Source organism: Heptranchias perlo, chromosome 40, assembly GCF_035084215.1.
Source record: "Heptranchias perlo isolate sHepPer1 chromosome 40, sHepPer1.hap1, whole genome shotgun sequence".
NCBI lineage: Eukaryota > Metazoa > Chordata > Chondrichthyes > Hexanchiformes > Hexanchidae > Heptranchias > Heptranchias perlo.
In genome coordinates, this window is record NC_090364.1 from 17,335,730 (window position 1) to 17,351,766 (window position 16,037).

The following is a 16,037-nucleotide window of genomic DNA, read 5'->3' on the forward strand; positions in this document are numbered from 1 at the left end:
CCGAATACACTGCAGGGGGAAATCTACCGCATTAAATGCGCACAGTCGAGGTTCAGCTATAGTTAGTTTCAGCTTCCAGTGAAACTAATGCAAGTTGAAACTGGCTTTCTGCTCAGGGACTGGATTTGGCCTCAGACTTTGACAAGCCTGCTTTTAATTTTTTTTTGTTCTTTTTTTAATATTTAGAAGTACACCACACCTTTTTAAATGCATTTGTAGCTTTATTTTTATGCAGTGCAAATTATAATAAAACATTGGTAACAAGTTAAGAGAAGCATACAAAAATAAATTCCAGAATCCTTTTAAGTGCAGTAGAAAATACTTGCATTTTTATCCAGTAGTTATGTCACGATAGAACTGATATAATGTATAATACAAGAAACAAAAATAAACATTAAAATGTTCATCTGGTTTTTTTGAATCAATGAGCAGTAAAGCAAAGAAGCAGATTGCCCTTTTTATCCAGAACAAACTTAAATTTAATACATGCACTTTTGCATTTCCGTTGAAAGCTTTAAGTAAAATATCCTTACATGGTTTGAATCAGGAATCAAATCATTGTTGTATCACAGCAATACACTAATATATCAAATACTGCATGGAGTCAGTATTGCTACTGTAGGAAAATACTAGTATCAGAGATACTGGTGGACATCTATAATAGCTCCCCGTTTGCGTGGTTTACATTTATGTTCCAGTTGAAAACGACTGCCTTGCGTGGATGCCTCAGCTTTGAAAAGATACATATTGCTATACTTGCTTTGTTAGCTGCTAGGAAAAGAACTTTTGTAGAGCGCTTAAGAAAAAAAATACCCTTTTCTACATTTCATGTTCATATATTATTATAGCTGATAGCCCTGTCAATATTAATTCTATATTTTAATACAATAATTATGTAGAAGTCTTAGCTGTCAACAGCTCAACTTCATTGTGCTGGTTTTTCTTTGAATCTTTTTTGAAAATTTGTCATTGTGACCAGTCCTTTACCTAACAAATCTTAAAGGTGGTAGTGACCAGTGCAATAGCATAGCAGTGCAAATATATTGCCTCATAATGCCGATAGCAGGCCCACAGCTAATGCTGCAAATCATTAAAAATAAACTACTTGTCACTTGGTGACTAGCAGTGTTCTTACTTCATTTGCCTAAATTAACTTAACATGACACAAACTCTGACTATAAGAAATAAGTACCCAAAGAGTGAAATATACCATTAGATTTGATGGGGCAGGGGAATGAGGAACATGACTAGAGAATCCCACTCCCAATCTAGCTGGGGGTGAGTGCAGGAACAAGAGGTTCTCTAGATATACAAGAATGGAAAAATCGAAACAACTCAGCAGCATGGTGTGTGAATCCTTCCAGCTCCAATCCCTCACTCATTGTTTTCTTGCATCTGATCCTGTGTGGCCAGTTGCAGATTTTCATTTATATCTATAGTTACATTTTTATAGTTAAGAAAAAAGTTGCTGATTTTTTTTTTAGTGCTCATCAAGGTAATGGATATTAAGTTCTGAGAAATGGAACACCGTCTCATTTCAGGCACACAGTGTCAGCATCAGTAATTCCCAGGTTAAGTATACATACCACTGTTTGGTGCAAAGTAAAATTTCCTCTACCCCGACAATGTGCATCCACCCAAACCTCAAAAGCATCACCTACTTCACTGCTTCCATTCTCCATACCAGTCATCTTGTAATCCCTCTAAGTCAGGTTGCTAATTAGTGCAATCTTAAAGGTTCCAGAATTGATTTTCATGTTGAGTGTTACGGGATTCTGAAGAGAATTTGATCCTGTCCATCTCTGCTTATTAAAACCCAGCTCCTAATGGTGAAAGATAGTATGCTAAACTGTTTCACCAACTCCCTGTATATTAACCTATTTAAGGTTTATTTCTTCTGGCCAAAGTTGCTTTGTAACCAGTAATAGGTTAATTTTGGCAATTTGAAAGAGACTTGCATATCATGGAGTGAGTAAATTTGAAAATGTTTTTTGAACACCATTTAAGGGTACAGGTAAAGGGGAGTAAAAGAGAACAGGTGAAGATAGAGCTTTACTTATAAAAGTTGTGAATTAGAATCATAGAATCTACAGCACAGAAGGCGGCCATTCGGCCCATTGTGCATGTGCCGGCTCTTCGAAAGAGCTGTCCAATTTAGTTCTATACCCCAGCTTTGTCCCCCATAACCCTGCAAATCTTCAAGTATATATCCAATTGCCTTTTGAAAAGGTCCTACGGAATCTGCATCCACCACCCTTTCAGGTAGTGCGTTCCAGATCTTAACAAGCTTTTGTATGAAAACATTTCTCCTCATTTCCCATCTAGTTCCTTTGCCAATTATTTTAAATCTATGACCGCTGGTTACCGACCAACTTGCCAGAGCAAACAGTTTCTCCCCACTTGCTCTATCAAAACCCCTCATACTTTTGAATACCTCTATTAGGTCTCCCCTTAATCTTCTCTGCTTTAAGGCGAACAATCCCAGCTTCTGCAATCTCTCCAGATAACGGAGACCCTCATCCCTGGTATCATCCTGGTAAACCTCCTCCTCTCAAAGGCCTTGATATCCTTTCTAAAGTGTGGTGCCCAGAATTTTACACAGCTGAGGCCTAACCAGTAATTTGTCAGGGTTAGCATGACTTCCTTGTTTTTGTATTCAATGTCCCTATTTAAAAAGCTAAATATTCCATACTTAGCTTTCTTAACCGCCTTATCAACTTAACCTGCACCCCCAGGTCCTGCTGTTGTTGCGCCCCTCTCAAAATTGTACCATTTAGATTATACTGCCTCTCCATGTTGTTCCTCCCAAAGTGCATCACCTTACACTTATCCACAATTGTTTTGCTTTTTCGGTCACTAAAACAGAAAAGTAACTTGTCGCTTGTCTGCCTATCCAACATTTAAATCTGTTGCTGGCAATTCTTGGTCATGCCACTGGGAAAAGACCTACCCGTGTTAGCAGAGCATTATGCCTCACAGTGGACCAATATTACCTGCCTCTCAGACTGCTATGGAAAGCTATTGACACTGGGCTGTTGAGCAGTGCCCAATCTGCATTGTTCGCCTTCCAACAGAAACTGAAAAGAAGAATGGAGAGGTGTTGTGGGGCAGAGACCGAGGCTAAGGTGGACAGGTCAAATAGAGTACCTTTAAATCTAGTTACCATTATTGGTTTGAAAGTAAACCTGAAAAACTGTTTCTATATACTTCATTTAAAAACCATTTCATTCACTACACTGTTAGACTAACGCAGGAATTTGATTTAGGATGGGTACTTTATTGCAGAGAGTACCTGTGCTTGCATTTACCCTTTCCCACAGCACCTGCGCTCTGTCAGGCATCTTGCTGCCAGTAGATTTCGGGTGTTTACAATTCCTACAAAGTAAACATTTTTTTTCCTTAAAATAGACACCTTGCAATGTGGCCTAGCAATTATTTTTGTTCCCATACACGAACAAAAATTACAAGTGTGGGCAAATGGAAATCTTGTGCGCGAGCATTGTTTTAATGTAAACTATTTGCTGGTAGGTTAAAATATGGGAAGAAAAAACCTGCAGATAATAAATACCTATTAAATGGCAGGTGACGACCTCTGTTCTGCATTAAAAAAATTACAGAAAATAAAAGCTTACAGGGATGAGTCCAAGCAAAAACTATGATCAAAAGGAAGAAAAAAAGGTGAAATGCAGCCCTCTCCTCAGCACACTGTTATTCAGAGGTTTGGCACCTCAGATTGTGGACAAACCCTTTCAAAAAATAGCACTGGCTGAGGACAAACAGCTGCGGTTATTTAATTAAAACTTTCACATGGACATTTCTGATTTCAGTCTGTACCATATTTTTCATTGTAACTGGGTCACTGCAGGTTAGAAGCATGAAAGCTCGGTAGCAGATGTATGTTGCGGTCGTGTGAGAGTTATGATGGTCTTCTATAGGGGCAATAAATGTTGCTTTGCAGTCAGCCATGTGATAAGTGTGGTTGTTGGGTTGGGCACCCACTTTCAGTTTGAACCATCTTTTAAACATACAATGTAGCATTGTTTTATAATTCAATCCATGAATTACCGTCTAATTTGCGCAGACACAATCATTCACAAAATTAAATAAAACTAGATGCAATTTACTTGTTTTCTGCTCTCACTCCCATGATTGATCCCATTCACTGATAGGACGGATATTGCTTTTCAGCTGAATACAGTAACATTCACTTAATCAGATTTAAACTTGTCAGACACCAAAATATTGCACACACCAGCATGATTTAAACAAACACATTTACAATTACAGAAATCTCTGGGTCCTAACATTACTGGCTAATCATATCTTGCGTTTGAAGTCTATAGTCTGAACCCTGCACCTGAAACATGATTATTCTGTCACTGATTACTATGACTTCGGTGTACATCAAAAGACAACATGATCCTTCCTGCCTGAGATGTTAACGCAATGTCACAAACTCTGATCAATAATAAAACTGAAAGCAGGGTGAAAGATAGGGTCATGGCAACAGTTGGCTGTACTTGTAATCATCCCAAACAGCTTCAACATGGCTACAAGTTTCCTTCAGCAGCCTGTCAGTAGTAGAAAATGGTGTTGTTTCCTTTTTCTGAACTTTTTACAGAAATATGGTAAAATCATGCTGGGTAAAATCAACCCAGCATGACAAAAATGAAAGATCACAACAAAATGTTGCATTTAAAATGCCAAATAATAAATATCAAATAAGAATCTTTCCTGTAACTGCAACTAAATATTGCACTTTAGGATCAAACACATGAAGGCTACACACTCTATACAAACATATGCAAAAGGTCTGGAGAGAAAAATTTAGAGAAGTGTTTATTCCCTTGGTCCCTGTTCTACACTTATCATAGAATCACAGAATGATACAGCACAGAAGGAGGCCATTTGGCCCATTGTGCCTGTGCTGGCTCTTTTAAAGAGTTATCCAATTAGTCCCATTCCCCTGCCCTTTCCTCATAACCCTGCAAATTTTTCCCCTTCAAGTATTTATCCAATTTCCTTTTGAAAGTTATTGAATCTGCTTTGACCACCCATTCAGGCAGCGCATTCCAGATCATAACAACTCACTGCGTAAAAAAATCTCATCATCTTGCCTCTGGTTCTTTTGCCAATTACCTTATGTTCTCTGGTTACCGCCCATTCTGTCACTGGAAACAATTTCCACTTATTTAATCTATCTAAACCAGTCATAATTTTAAACGCCTCTATTAAATGGTATAAAAATGGTCCTCCATAATATCTACCAGTGAATAATAAAAGCCACTCCTACTATATGGAATTCTCAAATGAAATACAGAGCTGTGACCATCATCTTAAATACTACCACACTTAATGCTGGTTAACTTGAGCTGAAGGCATCAACATTTTTTCAAAAATGTTATTTCTACATGCTCAACCACAAAAAGAAATGCTTGTACTTAAGCTAACAATTTTTACAACAATCTGACAGACTTAACATTGAAGACCATTTCAAGTCTAATGACTATTGTACAGGGGCTTTGCTGGTATTTTACAGCAGATTGGATGGTAAGATGGGTTGTGATGAAACACTATGGGGGTGAATTTCTTTAGGGCTTGCTCTCACGTGTCAAATTTCTGCCAAAGTTATGGCAGCGGAGCCCCAAGGAACTTCACCCCCATCAGAAGTAATTCAGATCAAAGCAAAACCTACTCTGCCATTTGGATTTTCTAGCTTCCCCAAAGGGTCAACGTCAATAGACTAGAACCAGTACTATGTATCAGTAGTAGCATTACACTCTGGTGTAGCACATTCTATCGAACATTAAACTTCAACCAAACAACTGGAAATTAACTGCAGAGGACAGGGGACAATTCTGCAATGCTTTCATCACCACCGTATTCCACTTTCAAAATGATAGTAAAACAACCTAAGAAAATAATACCTTCTACTCTTAATTCAAAGTTGCTCAATTCAAATGATCTGTTTTTTTTAGTACTAAATACCCACTTTTCTGTGTTATTTACATTAATTAATTTAATACTGAATAATTCAAATGTTTAGCATAAACAACAAATAAATTATGCAGAGTAGACTGTATTGCCTTAATGTGACACCCACTGCTCATTTACAGCCAGTATAGTCATGGCACGTAACCTCAGATCATAGGTGAGATGGACTTTTATGTATCCTTTTTACAATTCAGCTTTTGAGTGCTGTTCATCTATTGACATCATACTCTTGGCCCAAGTTGTGGTATTTGGGAAACACTAGTCCCAAATTCTTTAGTTACAAAAGACACAGGCCGACTGTGAAGCACGAGTGACCTTATTTGGGGGCTCTACATAACACTGGGCAGCCAAAATGCTGAAAATATTGGTTGTATAAACTTCTGTAAAACCACCAATTAATGTAGCTCAAGAGGTTCAAAATTTTATTCCCAAATACAAATTGCAACAAAATTTAAGGTTTGTCATTTTGGCTTGTTTAGTAACCGCAAGCATCATCCTATTCCTATTGGTAAGCTTAACAGTACCTCACAAGCCCCATGTTGAGGTGATGAAAATGGACACATAATTGGCACAAAGAGTCCTAGTGAAGCATTACTGGACATCACTTTGAGCAGAGTAGCCTAGTGGTTATGGTACTGGACTATGTAATGAGTTCAAATCTCACCATGACAAGTTGTGAAATAAATTTGATAAATCTGGTAATTTGTTGCTGGCACCAGAAAATGACCAAGAAAGCTGCTGGACTATCGTAAAAACCCAGTTGGTTCACTAATGTCCTTCAGGGATGGATCAGTCACCCCTACCTGGTCTGGCCTACATGTGACTCCAGTCCCACGTGTGGTTGACTCTTAATGCAGTCAAGGTAACTAGAGATAGGCAATAAATACTGTCTTTCCAGTGTTGCCCACTTCCCAAGAACAAATATTAACATCACTTTGAAATGTTAGACCTTGACTTTTAACAATTTAAATCCGGGCTTGTCCATGAAGACCTGATTTTTAAAAGTACAAATTATTAGGAATTAGGACTCTTACAAAAATGCCAGGAATTTGAGAGAAGTTGGCATTCTTCCACATGTGACACCATGGCAGGAGGGTTCGTTGTGCTGTGCTATTGAGCTCACGCAATATTTTCAGTTAAGGAGCTCTGATGGGTGGAATGAATTTTTGTCACAAATCAGCGCTCTGCCAAAGAATCATTTTAGTCATAATAGTCCTGAGAAAATAGCTGTGCAATTGGACTCTTGACCAGAGCTGCAATAACCCTAAAGTGTACCCAGACTGCGCCAACAGTATATTCCTGGCACACAATACTTGCACTGGTCCATCCTGGGACTGGAACATGTGTGGGGTTGGTATCTGAATGTCAGTCAGTTGCAGGATAACTGTTTCCAGATGAATACAAATGTTCTGTCATTTGCAACTTCTGTACATGGTGGGAGTCAGTGGTCTTTCACCAGTGTGAAAGCCTGGATGTTTTTGTAAAGGTGACTCACCTTGTTTGCCAGTGAATTCTCATTTTATAGTTGCAGTTGACAGGAAATCAACTTTCAGTTAAATGTTATGGAATTATAATTTGAATGTCTGGATCACTTGCAACACCGACACAAAAAGTTTAAAATGTCTCATTGTGTCCCATGGTCCTTTTAATATGGATGAGTGCTTAGACTTTACCACTGGGGTTTACAGGTGGGCAGTGAAAATGAAGGGTTTCTTGAGAGGAAAGATTTCCCAAACACTTGGCATCCAGCAGATTTCATTCTTCCATTCTTCGCCTTCACAGTTTATAACCGGAGATGTGAATAAATTGGAAGTCCTGAAATTGTGACGTTTCATTTCAATATTTTCTAGTTCCAAATATCGTTGTCATTCTTTCCAGAAAAATGTGCTTTGTTTTTTTTCCACTTGCAACAAACAACAGAGCAGAGTTTGAGCGACAGTTAGAATAATCTCCAGCACTGTAGCTTCAGATGTGGAAAAAATAAAAGCTTGATCAGGTCCATGAAATGCTGCCCAAACATTTCCTGTACAGTGCAGGTTAACTGATTCCCAACATTACTTCACTGGGTCTCCATGGACGCGGAATCGATAGAGGCAGGTGTACTCGGGATGACCCCAGTTACTATTCACCCGCAGTTCAATGACTTGAAATGCCCGAAGTTCTTTATTCTGAAAGATAAAAACAAGGAAAGGACATTACGTCAAGTCATGAGGCTGGTTCAGCATGAGGGTACTGCAAATAGAGGTGGCTGGTAGCAGTGTACAAGGGTTGGCCTGGAGACTGAATTTACAATTTACTCATACTAGCACATTTCCCATGGTTCTGCTCATGGAGTCCGAGGACATACTGTTCTATGACAACAACGTGCATTGATATAATGACTAACGTAGAAAAAAATGTCCCAAAAGGTGCTGTGGGGAAGGGTTTAAACTAATATGGCGGGGGATGGGCACCAGAATAAAACATTAGAAAGGAGAACTAAGGTTCGCAGAGGACTGGGAGAGACAAATAGCACTAGAGTACAGAATAGTTTAGAAATAGGAGGGATCAGAATGCAAGGCAGTCTCAGATGAGTTTACTATATACTGTTGCCTCACAACCTACCCTCTATTTACCAATAAGATTGGTGAGCTGCAGCTCATGTCACCACATAGGATTCTGATATAGTGGCAATACCAGAGACCTGTCTCAAAGAAGGGGAGGATTGGGTACTTAATATTCCTGGCTACAAGGTATTCAGGAAAGATAGAGAAGGAAAGAAAGGAGGGGTGTGGCAGTATTGATCAAAGAAACTATTATAGCACTGGAAATGGATGATGTAGTTGAGGGGTCAAAGACAGAAACTATTTGGTTAGAATTAAGGAACAATATAGAGGAGCTATTACGCTGCTGGGTGTAGACTATAGGCCGCCAAATAGTGGGAAGGAGATAGAGGAGGAAATTTGCAGGCAATTTACAGAAAGATGCAAGATCTATAGAGTAGTGATAATGGGGGACTTCAATTACATTGTAGACTGGGATCGTAACCAATGTTCCCTCTAATTTCTGTCAGCCATATGCGGAATGAATTTGAGTTTGTGTACCAATATAAAGGGTGTGTGCGCCACCGTAAAAAAAAAAAAATCACAACTTTGAATAGAAGATCTTTTTAGAAAATATTATTCAGGGTATACAACAAACATACAAAATAATGGATAATTGTAACAAGGCGAGCTGTCAAGGATTTTTAATGAAACAAAACTGGTTATAGAAACCTCAGAATTAAAAACTGTCACCAAAGGAATGGGGACATCCTGATTGAGACCCAGGCCCCGATATTAAAGTGGAGGTGGGATGGCAGCCGGTGGGGGGGGGGGGGGGGGGGATGGTGATTAAGCGTGTGGGTAACCGGCCCAATAAAAAATGTTCGTTTCCCACTCGTTCGTGAGTCAATTGGAGCCACTTAGCGTGGCTTCCGGGTTTGCCGTCTGAAAGCTGCGCAGCGGGCAGACTACGCACCCACATCACAGGCGGTCAGCTGGAGGAGCTCTATTTAAAGGGGCATTCCTCCAATGGCTCCTCCTGGAACAAACACCCACACACCACAATGGAGCAGCATAGGGGCAAGGCTGCTCCAAGGTTCAGCGATGCCTCACTCCAGGTGCTACTGGATGGGGTGAGGAGGAGGAGGGCTCTCTTTTACCCAGCGGACAGGAGGAAGTGGCCTGCCTCTGCCACCAAGGCAGCTGGCTTGAGGTGGCAGAGGAGGTCACCAGCACCAGCAACATATCCCGCACCTGAATCCAGTGCAGGAACTGCTTCAATGACTTAACTAGGTCAGCCAAAGTGAGTACACTTACTGATTCCCCTACATTCTGTCTTCCACATCACCGCCCCCACCCCCCAATACATTCTGCGCTGCCAACACTACTCTCACATCACTCCCCACACCCACTTAAGGCTCATCCTCAACTTATCTGCACTTCCTCACCTCCCCATTAGTCATCCCACCATTATCACTCAATCCAATCCTCATACAGTGTCATGGCTGTCTCATACCCACCCTCTGATACATCTCTTTCACAGTCAGCCGCACCCAAACCAATGCATTCAACGGTTGGCCACGTCTCCATCACTCACTCACTCACGAGTCTGTACTTTTTCCCCTTACAGGAGAAGAGAGCTCAGAATGCACAGGAGAGGGCGAGAACCGGAGGGGGACCGCATCAAATAGTCGTCCTCAACGACGCGGAGCAGGAGGTGCTGGAGCTCAGCCGAACCCTCGAGTGCCTGTCCGTCGGGGACGCCGAGACTAGCACCCGAGAAACGTCTGGTGACATAGCTTTAACATTCAGCACACACAATATGAATTGATGTTATCATGTCTTGCCATCTTCAGCACCTCAGTATGCTCATCGCAACATGACACATCTGAGATGATGCTTAATATTGCCTTCTGTTCTCTTACAGGGCCTTCAGCGACTGCAGAGGCGATTCCTCAGAGGACCTGCCAGCCTCTGAGGGTGCACCATCACATCTTAGCAAGCCATCCAACAGCGCAGATACTCACACCTCGGTGGGTCCTAGTCCTCAGTTAGTTGGGTTGGCACCTGGTGAGTTACCACACACGTGAGCACGAGCAGACACTGGTGGCAGGGCAGTTGGGGAGAGTCCACGTCGGTGGGAGCACTCCTCTCCAGGCTCTGCTGAACTGGACACAGATGCTGAACCCTGAGGGCCATCCTTTAAAAGGATAATGATTGAGGAACAGCAGCACATTTGCGAGATACTGGAACAGGTGCGACGCACACTCTCCACACTAGCGCAGAGGATGGAGGAGTCAGACTCCTGCAGGAGTGGAATGGTGGCACAGGTACGGGAGGAAATCTCAGATAGTGTCACAGGGACGTGAGCAACTCTCTGAGGTACTGTCACGGGTAAGTGCGGGAATGCCTGTGATGGAGAGAAGGCTAGCCTCCATTGAGCTTCAAGCATGGCTCACAAATGAGTCCATTCAGGCCCTGACAACGTCTGTTCGGACTCAGTGAACAACATTCTGCCGCCTTAAAAACAGACGGGCAGATACACTAGCACTGGCCTTACAAGGCTTCACACGTCCTCCAAACTGTTGTCCGGCAGAATGGTAGGAGTGATATGGGCCTGGCCCAGGGGAGGGATGATGGCAAAAGGGACTATGGAAGTGGGGACGCCACTCAAAGCACTCTCTCCCGTTGCCCCCCTCTCAACCAGTACACGCAATGCTGCCTCCTCTCCAGGTGGCCAAGTCTGCCTCTGCAGGTGGAGCAGTCTGTGGAAAGGCCCTCACGGGCACCAAAATCCAGAGGGCTTTGTAAGCACGAAGGGTATGCACAAGAGCGTTTGACGGTTGGTCATGTTTTTTTATTTATATTAGTTTTTTGTTAAACGCACATTAAATAGTATTACTGCTACCACTACTGCCACGTCTTGGCCATTCTTGACTGGCTTCTTTAATAGGGCCCTTTCATGAGGTTCACAATGAGTGGTGACACTTGATGCCACCCATTGGGTCACTCTACAGTGGGTGTATGTATAGTTGCAGGCCTGTTTTGTGCAGGGAGGGGGGGGCGTGGGGGGCTGGTGTGGTGTCAGGACTGGACTCTTCACAATGTCTGATGTTAGGAGAACTGTTCACATATCAGTGATTTCCTGGCCTCACGAGCAGGATGACTAAAGATAGAGATTAAAATGAAACAAAAAGAGGATTATGACAAAAGGTAAAGTTCATAATACAGCAGAGAACCAGGCTGAATACAGAATGGACAGAGGAGATCTATGAAAGGGAATAAGAGAAGCAAAGAGAGAGTATCAGAATAGATTAGTGGCTAACATAAAATGGGAACCCAAAAGTCTTTAATAAATATATAAATAGTAAAAGGGTAGTCAAAGGAAGGGTCGGGCCGATTAGGGATAACAAAAGAGATCTTCTTGTGGAGGCAGAGGTACTAAATGAATACTTCGCATCGGTCTTCACTAGAGAAGAGGATGCTGCCAATGTAGCAGTAAAGGGGGAGGTTGTAACGATATTGGATAGGATGAAAATAGATAAAGAGGAGGTACTCAAAAGATTGGCAGTATTCAAAGTAGAAAAGTCACTTGGTCCAGATGGGATGGATCCTCGGTTACTGAGGGAAGTAAGGGTAGAAATTGCAGAGGCTCTGGCCACAATCTTCCAATCCTTCTTAGAGGACAGTTCTGGAGGATTGCAAATGTTACACCCCTGTTCAGAAAAGGAGAGGGGGATAAATCCAGCAATTACAGACCAGTCAGCCTGACGTCGATGGTGGGGAAACTTTTAGAGACAATAATCTGGGACAAAATTAATTGGCACTTGGAAAAGTATGGGCGAATAAATGAAAGTCAGCACGGATTTGTTAAAGGAAAATAATGTTTGACTAACTTGAATGAATTCTTTGATGAGGTTGATGTATATATGGACTTTCACAAAGCATTTGAGTTGGTCACACCGCAGGTAAAGGGTATACAGGCAGGAAGTGAATGGGTGACCACCAGGAAGAGTAAGAGATGCAGGCAGGTAGTGCAGGGGTCCCCTGTGGCCATCCCCCTCTCAAACAGATATGCCACTTTGGATGCTGTTGGGGGGGGATGACTTATCAGGGGAAGGCAGCAGCAGCCAACTTCCTGGCACCACGGGTCGCTCTGCTGCATAGGCTGGGAGGAAAAAGAGTGGCAGAGCTATAGTGATAGGGGACTCAATTGTAAGGGGAATAGACAGGCGTTTCTGCGGCCGCAACCAAGACTCCAGGATGGTGTGTTGCCTCCCTGGTGCAAGGATCAAGGATGTCTCGGAGCGGCTACAGAACATTTTGGAGGGGGAGGGCGAACAGCCAGCTGTCGTGGTGCACATAGGCACCAACGATATAGGTAAAAAAGGGGATGAGGTCCTAAAAGCAGAATATAGGGAGTTAGGAGGTAAATTAAAAAATAGGACCTCAAAGGTAGTAATCTCAGGATTGCTGCCAGTGCCACGTGCTAGTCAGAGTAGAAATAGGAGGATATTTCAAATGAATACGTGGCTAGAGGAATGGTGCAAGGGGGAGGGATTCAAATTCCTGGGACACTGGAAACGGTTCTGGGGGAGGTGGGACCAGTACAAACCGGATGGTCTGCACCTGGGCAGGGCCGGGACCGCTGTCCTAGGAGGAGTGTTTGCTAGTGCTGTTGGGGAGGGTTTAAACTAAAGTGGCAGGGGGTTGGGAACCTGAGCAGGGAGAGAGAGGAAAGCGTAACAGGAAGGGACAGAAGGTATGGAGTAATAGGTAAAGTGTTAAAAAAGGAAAAAGCAGGAACTAAGCGTCACAAAACAGATTTGAAAGTTCTTTATCTGAATGCACGTAGCATTCGTAATAAAATGGACGAGTTAACGGCACAAATAACTACGTATGGGTATGATCTTGTGGCCATTACAGAAACATGGCTGCAGGGTGACAACGACTGGGAATTAAATATGCCAGGGTATTTAACAATCAGGAAGGACAGGCAGGAAGGAAGGGGAGGTGGGGTGGCTATGTTAATAAAGGAAGGAATCACTGTAATACAGAGAAATGATATTGGGACAAAGCATCAAGATAATGAAACAGTTTGGGTGGAGATAAGGAATAATAAGGGAAAAAAAACATTAGTGGGCGTAGTATATAGGCCTCCTAATAGTTGCAACTCTGCTGGAAGAAGTATTAATCAGGAAATAGTCGGGGCATGTAATAAGGGAACAGCCATAATTATGGGGGATTTTAATTATCATATTAACTGGACAAATCAAATTGGGCAGAGCAGCCTCGAGGACGAGTTCATTGAGTGCATCAGGGATGGATTTCTTGAGCAGTATGTAACTGATCCTACAAGGGGGCAGGCAACCTTGGACCTGGTCCTGTGTAATGAGTCAGGATTAATTAATAATGTCCTAGTTAAGGATCCCCTTGGAACGAGCGACCACAACATGGTTGAATTCCATATCCAATTAGAGGGTGAGAAGGTTGATTCTCAAACAAGCGTACTGAGCTTGAATAAAAGGAGACTATGATGGTATGAGAGCGGAATTGATTAAAGTGGACTGGGAAAATAGATTAAAGGGTAAGACGGTACATGAGCAGTGGTGTTCATTTAGGGAGTTATTTTACAACTTTCAAAATAAATATATTCCACTGAGGAAAAAAGGGTGTAAAAGAAATGACAGCCATCCGTGGCTAAGTAAAGAAATCAAGGATAGTATCCGACTAAAAACAAGGACATATAAGGTAGCCAAACTTAGTGGGAGGATAGAAGATTGGGAATTCTTCAAAAGACAGCAAAAAGTAACTAAAGGATTGATTAAGAAAGGGAAGTTAGATTATGAAAAGAAATTAGCAAAAAATATAAAAACAGATAGCAAGAGTTTCTATAGTTATATAAAAAGAAAAAGGGTGGCTTAGGCAAACGTAGGTCCCTTAGAGGATGAGACCGGGAAATTAATGGTGGGAAACATGGAGATGGCAAAAATGCTGAACAAATATTTTGTTTCAGTCTTTACAGTAGAGGACACTAAGAATATCCCAACACTGGACAAACGGGACTCTCGGGGGGGGGGGAGGAGCTAAATACGATTAAAATCACTCAGGAGATGGTACTCAGTAAAATAATGGGACTCAAGGCGGATAAATCCCCTGGACCTGATGGCTTCCATCCTAGGGTCTTGAGGGAAGTGGCAGTAGGGATTGTGGATGCTTTGGTAATAGTTTTCCAAAATTCCCTGGACTCAGGAGAGGTCCTGGCAGATTGGAAAACTGCTAATGTAACACCGTTATTTAAAAAGGGTAGTAGGCAGAAGGCTGGAAATTATAGGCCAGTTAGCTTAACATCTGTGGTGGGTAAAATTTTGGAGTCTATTATTAAGGAGACAGTAACGGAACATTTAGATAAGCATAATTTAATAGGACAAAGTCAGCATGGCTTTATGAAGGGGAAGTCATGTCTGACAAATTTGCTTGAGTTCTTCGAGGATATAACGTATAGGGTGGATAAAGGGGAACCAGTGGACGTAGTGTATTTAGACTTCCAGAAGGCATTCGACAAGGTGCCACATAAAAGATTATTACTTAAGATAAAAAATCACGGGATTGGGGGTAATATTCTGGCATGGGTGGAGGATTGGTTATCGAACAGGAAGCAGAGAGTTGGGATAAATGGTTCATTTTCGGACTGGCAACCAGTAACCAGTGGTGTTCCACAGGGGTCGGTGCTGGGTCCCCAACTCTTTACAATCTATATTAACGATTTGGAGGAGGGGACCGAGTGCAACATATCAAAATTTGCAGATGATACAAAGATGGGAGGGAAAGTAGAGAGTGAGGAGGACATAAAAAACCTGCAAGGGGATATAGACAGGCTGGGTGAGTGGGCGGAGATTTGGCAGATGCAATATAATATTGGAAAATGTGAGGTTATGCACTTTGGCAGGAAAAATCAGAGAGCAAGTTATTTTCTTAATGGCGAGAGACTGGAAAGTACTGCAGTACAAAGGGATCTGGGGGTCCTAGTGCAAGAAAATCAAAAAGTTGGTATGCAGGTGCAGCAGGTGATCAAGAAAGCCAACGGAATGTTGGCTTTTATTGCTAGGGGGATAGAATATAAAAACAAGGAGGTATTGCTGCAGTTATATAAGGTATTGGTGAGACCGCACCTGGAATACTGCATACAGTTTTGGTCTCCATACTTAAGAAAAGACATACTTGCTCTCGAGGCAGTACAAAGAAGGTTCACTCGGTTAATCCCGGGGATGAGGGGGCGGACATATGAGGAGAGGTTGAGTAGATTGGGACTCTACTCATTGGAGTTCAGAAGAATGAGAGGCGATCTTATTGAAACATATAAGATTGTGAAGGGTCTTGATCGGGTGGATGCAGTAAGGATGTTCCCAAAGATGGGTGAAACTAGAACGAGGGGGCATAATCTTAGAATAAGGGGCTGCTCTTTCAAAACTGAGATGAGGAGAAACTTCTTCACTCAGAGGGTGGTAGGTCTGTGGAATT

The 16,037-nt window shown here is 42.1% G+C and overlaps 1 protein-coding gene across 1 annotated transcript in view; it reads right to left on the reverse strand.

Moving 5' to 3' along the window:
- Window positions 1-213: 213 nt before the first annotated feature.
- Window positions 214-16,037, reverse strand: part of LOC137305760 (SUN domain-containing protein 2-like) — a 94,845-nt gene continuing 79,021 nt past the window's right edge. Inside the window, exon 18 of the mRNA XM_067974710.1 lies at window positions 214-8,162. Within this exon, the coding sequence (XP_067830811.1) occupies window positions 8,049-8,162 (114 nt within the window). The 3' untranslated portion in view covers window positions 214-8,048. The remainder of the gene's footprint in view (window positions 8,163-16,037) is intronic.